This window comes from Xyrauchen texanus, chromosome 23, assembly GCF_025860055.1.
Source record: "Xyrauchen texanus isolate HMW12.3.18 chromosome 23, RBS_HiC_50CHRs, whole genome shotgun sequence".
NCBI classification, from domain to species: Eukaryota; Metazoa; Chordata; class Actinopteri; order Cypriniformes; family Catostomidae; genus Xyrauchen; species Xyrauchen texanus.
In genome coordinates, this window is record NC_068298.1 from 1,467,708 (window position 1) to 1,478,188 (window position 10,481).

Below are 10,481 nucleotides of genomic sequence, written 5' to 3' on the forward strand. Positions count from 1 at the left end.
TCTTCTTGAGACGATTCGCTGACGTTTGCTTTGGATTTCAGCGTCTGCCAAATGAATAAATGTAACCATGTGGAACCGCTGTCCATGACTGAAGTTCAGCCAAAGAGTTATTTTTTGAGGGTCATGATGGAGAACGTGCGTTCAGCAACATATGTAGAATAAAGCATCTTATTCTCTAAAGCGGCTTCGACATGACTTGCGTCAGGGCGCCAACACTCCACTCAATGGCACCGCCAAGTGTCGCTTTAACCTCAACATGACAAACGTTGTCACAGTAGACATTCAATATCTCGTTATACATTTAGAGTTATGTCTGGTTGCTTTGCGCTCTAAATATATCATTAGTGAGGCAAGAATATGTGTGAAAACCACTTTGCTGTAAAGTCAGACCTGTGACTTATAGACAGACTTACTGTAATCATTGGCCGATGCTTCTGAAGTTCAGCAGCAACGAGGTTTAATGTTTATATTCTAATGAATGTAGAGACACTTTCTGACATTACGAAACTAAACAACAACAGAATATGGACATGGGAAATGTGACATCATTAGAGCTCCTGCTCCACAACAACAGTATAAAGAGTCTTTGTGTTCTCTCTCTCTGCTCTAGATCAATCCCTCTCTCCTGTTTTTTCCATGGAAGAATAGCAGAACAAATCCACTCACTGTGTGGGTCCCTTTTCTCACGAATGCCGTCCACCCTGCCGTCCGAGTTTATCCGCAGGAAGTATCCACCGTTTTTGCAGTACAAACGCTTTGTGTCCTTGAAATTCCCTGAAGGAAATCCTCCGCTGGCCCCGCCGTCTGGGTTGGCCGGGAGAGTGGTGATTCCTCCCGTGGCCATCGCTCCTTCTCCTTCTCCTTCTCCCCCTTGCTCTTTCGTTTTCTCCTGCTCTGCCCCCCTGAGCGGCACCAGAGCCCCTCCACGGCCCCTCTACGCCTCCTCCCCCTCCTCTCCAATCTCCTTCCGGTGCTCTGCAGGGACAAGGCGTCTCATTAATCTCAGATGAACTCGTCAAGTTGCTGGATCTCACATCAGACGAGACAGCACAGACATTCCTCACAGCTCAAAGCAGAAGACTTCACAGAAAAGGAGAGAGTTCAGCTGGGAAGAGGACGTCCAGTATGTGGATGATGTTTTATGACAGCTTGTGTTTGCTGTCTGTGGTGTTTACAGCCAGGCTGCTGGACTGGTCTGTGTTAGCTCAGACTGTCTCTCTCTCTCTTGCTGACTGTCTCTCTCTCTCTCTCTCTCTCTTGCTCGCTGGCTGTCTGTCTCGGCCCCTGCTGGGCCTCTGACCGCACTCCCTCACCCACTGCAACTTATTCAACCTACTTGCCAAGATACCAAAGTTTCAATATAAACTCAAATATCTCTCATCAACAAATGATCTGACCTAAGCTATCCACATTCTTTTTATGGCTCTATCGCCCACTGTATTTCAACAATGGACTCATTTGTGTCTATTTTTATTCCTCCAGAGGAATTTTAGGAGAAACATCCGAGACAAAGTTCACACTTATATGAAACATGACTGAGAATTCAATTATGTGTCATGAGCTATGAAAGAGCCACCTCTGAGCAAGAGTGGTTTCCTCTGGGTTTAGCAACGGTCACACTTTGCGCTCCATTCACTCCCATTCAAATGCATCCGAACGCAGGAACTCGTGCAAGCGTGTGCGAAGAAGTTCAGCATTTCGCTGCAGAGGAAAGTTAAAGTTCGTTGATCACTGACTGGTTAGTCCGGAGGATGAGAAGATCTCTAGAAGATGAAAACATCACAAACTGTGTCCCGACGTTGGCGGGAGGACGCGTATGTAAATGCGTTCAGCGGGAGATGCTGATATAAGCGAGACGGCGAGCAACAGTGAAATGCATCCATGTAGCACATGGTCATACAGTAACAAATTTACTTGTAGAGATCACACAGTGAGCCAAAAGCAGGAGAGACTGCTCGCTATACCTGGATGTCGCGGTTGTTACTGAGCAATATTGGACCACTAGATGTCGCCATTGTCCAATCAAAATCAAGTATTCCAGAGAGCCATCTAATAATATATATTAAAGTGGAAGATGACACACATTGTGAAGTGCTGTGTCCATTGATGTTTACTTCTAAGTGCATCTAAGTTAGTTTAATTTATTTATAAAAGCTGGCGATCGATCCATAGACAGAACTATAGGTGGATGTTTGATTACACTATTCAGAGCCGGATTTGATGACACAATAGCAATATTGTAGCATTTCCAATAACAACAAGACATCACAAAATGATACACTTGTCACGTTATTTTGCGAACACGGAAATGGAGTCAAGGGAGTGATCAAAGGCACTTACCAAAACTATCCTCGCTCTCTGTAGCTGGGAAAAACAATCATTTAAGTGAACCAGTTTAAAAACATTATTCACATCTATTTAGCGTTGGGAACTCCAATTCATTTTAGTGAATTGTTTCGTTCGGATGGTTCATGTAAATGAAGTACTTCACATACTGATTCACTCGAGCCTTGCGTAGCCTTAAGCTGCGTTCACACTGCCAGTGACTTTGTCGCTGCAGGTCGCCAGTGGCTGGCGGATAGGTCGCTAGTGGGCGTTCCTCCTACTGGTTGCCTAGTAACGTTTATAAATTACATTCACTGATGCCATTCCATTGCTGTTGACCTCGAATCAATTTTCTTGCCGCTAAAAACAAACATTTTGGAGGGAAAAGACTAAATATAAATGGAATCAGTACATAAAATGCTTTATATCAAAGATGAATGAGAAACAAAGGCGTGCTGTTTGCCATAGCGGCTGTTTATATCGCGTAGCATAAGCGCCGGTCTGTCTGTGTCCACAAAACCATTCAATCTCGAGTCAGCACGGCGAGTACCACCGGCTGGTGCAAGAGCTGCGGCTGGATGAAGTCCGGTTCCAGCAGTACTTCAGGCTTGACAGGACCCAGTTTGATGAGCTGCTGCAGAGGGTCCCCTGATCTTTCCGTTACTGCAGGAGCTGAGAGAGAGATTGGCTGTCGCTCCCGTAAGTCGCTCTTCATTTGAATAAGTTAAACTTGTCTCAACGTTGTCGTGTCGCTGGACACGCCCACATCTGGTCGGCAATGGTCGCGACAGCTGGTGTCGCTGGACACGCCCACATCTGATCGCCAATGGTCGCGACAGCTCGTGTCGCTGGACACGCCCACATCTGGTCACCAATGGCCGCGACAGCTCGTGTTGCTGGACACGCCCACATCTGGTCGGCAATGGTCGCGACAGCTCCTGTCGCTGGACACGCCCACATCTGGTCGCCAATGGTCGCGACAGCTCGTGTCGCTGGACACGCCCACATCTGGTCGCCAATGGTCGCGACAGCTCGTGTCACTGGACACGCCCACATCTGGTCGCCAACGGTCGCGACAGCTCGTGTCGCTGGAAGTCGCCAGCTCTCATTGAAAATAAATGGGATGGTGTCGCAGGCAGTGTGTATGCAGCTTTAAAGGGACTTTGCCTTGTTTTTTTAAGTGAAATATTTTATGTAACTTTTTCACTGTTTAAATCATTTATTTTATCGCATTTTAATATGCAGAGAAAATGTAAGTAAGCCATCGATAGGTTAATGTTCTTGAAAACTGTGAACACTGTGTCTCCGTGGCACTATGGAAAATCCTGTTTGTTTTTAAACAACCGGTCTCAAGAGAGACAATAACACTGACTCGACCAATGGCGTGAGTTGGGGGCGGGACTATCCGTTTGTTTGGTCAACGGCAGATGGGGGCGTTTTCAGACAGCTGTTGTTTATTTTTGCAAATATGTTTGGTGGTGCAGACATTACCCACCGTTTATCACTACATTTTGACTCGGTTATATAAAACAGAGTTTCTTGTTTGTATTTGTTTATATCTAGTATAAATTGTTTTAAATGTAACATTGTCACCCTACTTTGTTTAATGTCACCTTAATAAAATGTATAACTACGAAACTTCTGATTGTAGAATTAAATAATATGATCTGATTTGTTATATATTTTTTAAATAGCTTCAATGTAGTTTTAGCTACTTAATTCTTAGCTTGTAGTGTAGCTAACTACTTTTTAAAAGAGCAGTTTGACCGTAGTTTAACTACATTAAGTTATGATTATCTCGTAGCTGCCGTTTTTAAAGTAGCTTCCCCAACACTGGTTTCTAAGTGGTTTTTGAACATCAGTATCTTCAAAGAGTGATTCCCATCAGTTCAGTGGGAGTGTCCAACACTCGAGACGGACGTCCAAGCGCTGCGGCGTCTATTGACCGGAGCGCTGACCACATCACAGCGGCTGAAATCCATGACAGAATGGAGACTTCTGCTCTCAGCTTGATGGTTTTTTATGACCTTCATGTTAATTCAAGAAGAAACCAACAACAAACCACAATGACGTTACAAAGCCTTCATTCCAGCCTCAATGCAAACCAGCTTTAGATTTAGAGCACAGCACGTGTTTGTCTTCCGCCATGAACTAACACATACTTCCGCAACAGTACAGTAATTACAAGCACTGCAGCCCACACATACACATATAAACATGTCATGTTATATATCACAGTGGGGACCTCCCAATGACTTCTGTTCTACTTAAATTATGAGACTTTATTACTTTAGATCAACCCTAAAGCTTTGGCCTTTTTGTTGATTAAGACGTTATTATAACCCATAATAAAAAGCCTCATGGAGAAATTGGTGCCAAATTGGTTAATGGAGAGCATAAAGCAGTGTTGCATGGTGATTTTACACAAGTGTAACAGTTAAATTGGGCTGGTTGTTTTAGAAGCTTCCAGTAGCTGCTCAACTAAATAAAGTGAAGCTTTCAAGCAGAGTAACAAAACGTCCCATCCTCCATCGTGACCGCGGAGTCCAAGGCACCCTCCCTCCCATTGCTCGCCGGTCTAGATAGCGTCCATTTGGTCGAACCACTCCCTCTTTTCCTTGATGGTTCTGTAGTCACTTAAGTTTTTTTTTACTTGTCCCTACACTTTTGGTAGGTCCGGTGGTAGCGGTGCAGCCAACAGCTGAGACACTTTTTTGTTTTGCGTCGTTTCGTTCATCGCTAACGAGAGGAACGTCCGCACCTCCTTTATTGACCATGGTGTGGTTTTGTGCACAGCCATTTCTTTTAACAGTTCGAAAGTCGCGTGAACAAATGATACCGTTATCGCTGTTGCTAACTTTAAAACTAGCGGGTTTATGTCACGTGTCTGAAATCCAGTGACTCCGGTAGTCACGATTCTCTCTGGCCAATCAGTGATCTGCAGGGTTTTGACGTCATATTTAGTATCGGCTCGCTTGCTTGGATCCTCGGCCGAAGTGGTACTAAAAAAGTATCAGGTACCAGGTACTATCCTCAGTGGAAAACCCCGAAAAGCGAGCAGAGTCGAGTCGAGATGTACCGTGCAGTGGACGCCCCACTAGTTTACATCTAGTTTTTAGTGCAACTCTTTATTTAAGCAGTGTTAGATAGAATCGGCAAAAGACTCCCCACAACAACTCACAAATACAGGAACCGAGGATTTAACATCTGACAGTGATTGACTGGTTATGTATTGTTGATGTGGTGCTTTAATGGCTGTAAGAGCAGTGGTGCATGAATGGACTAAAGAGCTGAGATTTAGGGCAATTAGTATCAAAAGAACTAAACACAGCAACATAGGAACAAGAAACCCGAACACTACTAATCATGGCTGTGGCTAATAGGGTGAATGGTGCAAACGATTCTGGGGGCCCACGGGTCCAGGGGGCCCCCAGAAACACTACAGCCTACAGTGAAACTGAGGGGTATATATACACATGAAGACTAATGAGTAAACTAGGGACAGCTGGAAATGATCAGGGAGGAAATCAGGAACATAGACATGACGAGGAAAATACCAACGCACAAGTCTCTGGAAATAGAACGATGACAAAGGGTGGCTCATGGCACCCCAGAAAATACAAATTATGATAGTCCAGGGTGGAGGAGTAGCCAGGGAAGTGGGGGGGGATCAGGAGACCAGGACGGAACTGGAAGAGGATCAGGGGGTGGAGCCATAGGGGGCAGAGATGCTGGTTGTGAAGACCCACAGTTAGTTCAGGGAGTTGAGACTCAGGATGTGGAGATGTAAGTGGAGTGGGTGGAACAGGGACTTGAGACTCAGGAGGAGGAGCCAGATGCAGAGTGGGTGGAGCTTCAGGAAGAACATTGATTTGAGTTTCAGGAGGAGCCGGAGGCGGAGTGGGCAGAGCCACAGGACGTTTAGGGATTTGAGCCACTGGATGTGGAGCCGCAGGGGTTGGAGCAGTAGGTGAGTTTTGCGTGGATTCCGCGGCGAGTAGCGTGAAGCCTCCACAGGAAGACTCAGAGGAGCCCTGGTCAGGAGCGCTGGCAGCGACTGGAAAACGGCCTTTGTGGTCGTGGGCACTGACAGTGACAGGGAAACAAACTCTGTGGTTGTGAACATGGGCAGTGACAGGGGAATGACTTCTGTGGCCGTGGGCACTGGCAGTGACAGTAGAATGACCTCCATGGACGTGGAGGCTCGGAAGGAAGAACCGTGGCAGGCTTGGAAGGTGGAGCCGTGGAGGGCTCGATAAAGGAAGGCGGAGCCATGGGAGGCTCCCCGATTCTGGGACGGCCGAGGCTTGAAACTAGCACACACACACACACACACACACACACACACACACACACACACACACACACACACACACACACACAAAAACACTCTCTCACACACAAACACACACACACACACACACACACACACACACACACATACACACACACACACACAGACACACAGCTCCCTCTAATGGTGAATATTGGTTATGACAGTGTGGGCGTATTGTAGAATAATCATTTTTTAGACGGTATAATAATCATTCTTAGATATCAAAATACTTATATGAGTTTCTAGGCCTTTGTGTGAGCCAGGAGAGAGCATATGAGGTTACTAAAAGTGTTGTTGCTGCAGAGAACACAAAGAATGGTATACAACCTTGAAATACAGGATGTACTTCTCTAATCAGTTATTATATGAATGGTGTCTTGTATTTTTGCAGCTGGTGTTTTGCTGTTTCTGTTAATTAGTAGTATTCTGACATATATCTTTGGTGTATTTCCTTTATGCTGACACGTATCTCTAAAATATATGGTGTGTCTCATTAAAATACAGGATGCACTTCTTACGAAAACACTTTTAATAAGTTAGATATCTCTGTTTCTGGCATGATGTTTTACCCTGATGAGTTAAATATCTTTGGAGCTTGTATTTTCTTTCATTAATCAAAAGATACTGTGTATGAACAAACAGGGCCGCCTCATTATGAGGGTACACTGAAATGTAGGGCAAAGGTAAAAGGTATGTGATGGGGACATGGCTGTTTGTCTCATACACAGGTGTTTCTAAAATTGATGCACTTTTACCATGAACTATGACTTATGTCAAAAATAAGTGGAGTTACCAGTTGATGTATGTTTTTTTTTTTAAATAATTAGATGGGGGATTTTCCACCAATATTTAATTAGTAAGGAAAATAGAACATATTGGTGGCGAAGGAAAGAGACAAGAGCAATTATTCTATTGGTCAGAGATAATGGGCAAGACGATAACAAAAAGGTATATAACTGAGAACTCAGGAGGATAGAGTCAGAACGGACAGCTGGCCGGTCTCATGTTTGTTGGTGTTCAATAAACTACAACTTTGGCATCTGGAACTCAAGACTCCGAGAGTTTTCTTACAACTTAGAGAAACTCGTCGCAATATTCCACGACAGGCGCAGCTTAGATCTGACAGTTGAATGTTCTCGACCAATCAGAGCAGAGTCAGAGAGTTCTGAGCACTATGATTGGGGGAAAATATCCTGACGATGTCATAGTTTAGCAGGCCAGGATGGATGTTTTTGTTACTAAATGTGTTTTTAGGAGTGAAAATCCCTTTGTCAAGTGTTTGTCAAGTGTGCACTTTCTTTTGTAAGCGTGTCTAGTTATTAAGAGAGCAAGAGTAAGGTTATGTTTTATAATCCGATGTTAAATACTGGCTGCATTATAAGTCATTTTCTTGTTTTTAGGGCTATTTGTATGAGTTTAACACACATTTGCATAATTATATTAATGAAAGCATGAGTTTAGATCAGAGATACGTTTATTGTCGTAATAATAACCGGAGTAACTGGATATTGTAGCAAAAACAATGATAACATATTTGTTAGTGGATATTTGTTTTTCGAAGGGTAGTTAGTGTTGAAATCGTTTCTGTGTTTTATGCTTTGAGTTTAAATGTACGTCATTTACTATATTAATTTATAATATGTTTTATTAATCAATGCTAAACAAAGATTTACAGTAAATAAAAGGACAATCATTCAAAGAGGGTTATAAAAGAAATAGTATACAGTATAAAATAGCTACTACTATATATATATATTTGTGCATTTTTTTATTTATTATTTAATTATAAATTAATAATTTATTTGAATAATTTCTTTGAGAATATACACTTTTGACTATAACATTTTGCAAAAAAAAAAAAAAAAAAATCACAAGTAATCAATTAAAACAATTTATATAAAAGGGTCTAACTTCAAAGATTCACCAAAAATACAAATAGATATTTGGGGATATATTCCTCTTACAGATTTGGTCAAATTCTGTTTCTTCAAACTGGTGATAAATACAACAGTTGGGTGAAATACTGTCATAAATCTTTACTGGTTTAAGAGTAAATTACAATAATAACTAGATTATTATTAAACATTGGTCAAAAAATAAATTAGAATGTTCAAAATGGGCACTTTGGCACCCGACTGAAGTAATAATTTGCTTAAACTGTATTTCAATAGCTGTATTTATGAGAGGATGCAATGACGTCATGGCAGAGAAGCCTCATGAATATTAAATGACGTGACTAGTCGCTCCAGCACGGCTCAGTTAATATTCATGCGGCACGTTGCGCTCAGCGCTCTCATTGGCCAGTGGACGCGTACACAAAGCGCATGCGCAGTCCAAAGGCGGAGCGGTGCGGAGAGGAGAGAGCGCAGATTGCGGGTGTCCTGGCTTTAAAAGCGGGCGTCACCTCGCGACTCAGAATCAGCATCTTAAGGGAGAGAACAGCTGACACACACACACACACACAGACACAGACGCTGCTGGTGAGTGACTGTCTCTTTACCCCTCTCTCTCCCTTTCAACAGATGACGTGATGCTTTTACACACTGTTCTGATCTGCTTGATTTACCGAGTCTGTATTCTGTTCGTCCAGTGCAGCATCTTTCTAGAGGCTAGAGTTTTTCCGTTTTGTTGTTGTGCAGGGATGACTTGGACACTTGTGTCCGTCAGGTCAAATGTCATATGTCATATCATGAGTGCGTTTAAATTCAGATGTGCGTCATAAATTGAACTGAATGTCAGATCAGATCTGTCATTGTATCCCTGAACAACAGTCACATTATTAATTCTGTGCATTAGTACATGATCATACGTCATCACGCCCTCTTATTTTATGTCATGTTATCTCTTAAACTATACTAGGCTACACTACTCAGTTTTGCTGTTATATTTCAAATGTAATATTAGAGGAGTGTACATTATTTCTCTATTATACTATATATACTATAGTAGAGTTTAATGTAAATAAATGATTGCTGTATATTATATTGTACTGTCCACTACACTGTTCTATGGTAGAAGGGTTATTGACGCTCATATTACTGTCATTATTTACCATAAAAATGACATTTTATACTATACTATACTATACTACACTACACTACTAGCAGACATTCTTGCTGTCATACATTATTTAATGCAGAAATATAAAATAGTCAATATACTATGACGTATAGTAGAGCTTTTGAGTCTTACATTTGATATATTTATATAGATATATCTTGTCTTTCTATTGTTTAAGTTTTGTTGTTGTAGTATTTATTAAACATTTGAATGAATATAGGATTATAAAATGTATTATTACTCTACATTGTACTGTACCGTCCACTATACTATTCTATAGTAGCGGTGCTATTGACTGTTGTTTTTGTTGTTTGTATTCATTAAGAAAAAATATTTATATTTTATTATCCACAAATTTCTAATTTTTTTTATAAAGTCTGTTTCAAGTCTTAACTATACCATACCATAATATACTTTACTATACTATACTTTACTATACTTTACTATACTTTACTATACTATCCTTTAAATTTTACTATACTATACTATACTATACTATACTTTACTATACTATACTTTACTATACTTTACTATGCTCTACTTTACTATACTATCCTTTAATTTTTACTATACTATACTTTACTATACTTTACTATACTCTACTTTTACTATACTATCCTTTAATTTTTACTATACTTTTACTATACTATCCTTTAATTTTTACTATACTATACTATACTTTACTATACTATACTTTTACTATACTTTACTATACTCTACTTTACTATACTATACTTTAATTTTTACTATACTATACTAT

General features: G+C 41.3%; 2 protein-coding genes across 5 annotated transcripts in view; one reads left to right on the plus strand and one right to left on the minus strand.

The window, feature by feature from the left end:
- Positions 1 to 1,198, minus strand: part of LOC127663158 (fibroblast growth factor 2-like) — a 14,357-nt gene extending 13,159 nt beyond the window's left edge. Inside the window, exon 1 of the mRNA XM_052154641.1 lies at positions 667 to 1,198. Within this exon, the coding sequence (XP_052010601.1) occupies positions 667 to 844 (178 nt within the window). The 5' untranslated portion in view covers positions 845 to 1,198. The remainder of the gene's footprint in view (positions 1 to 666) is intronic.
- A 7,801-nt stretch (positions 1,199 to 8,999) lies between these two features.
- The window catches only part of LOC127663137 (amyloid beta precursor protein binding family B member 2), a 24,421-nt gene continuing 22,939 nt past the window's right edge, over positions 9,000 to 10,481 (plus strand). For all 4 annotated transcript variants that reach the window (XM_052154608.1, XM_052154609.1, XM_052154610.1 and 1 more), the window contains exon 1: positions 9,000 to 9,141. The gene's annotated coding sequence lies outside the window, so the exon portion shown is untranslated. The remainder of the gene's footprint in view (positions 9,142 to 10,481) is intronic.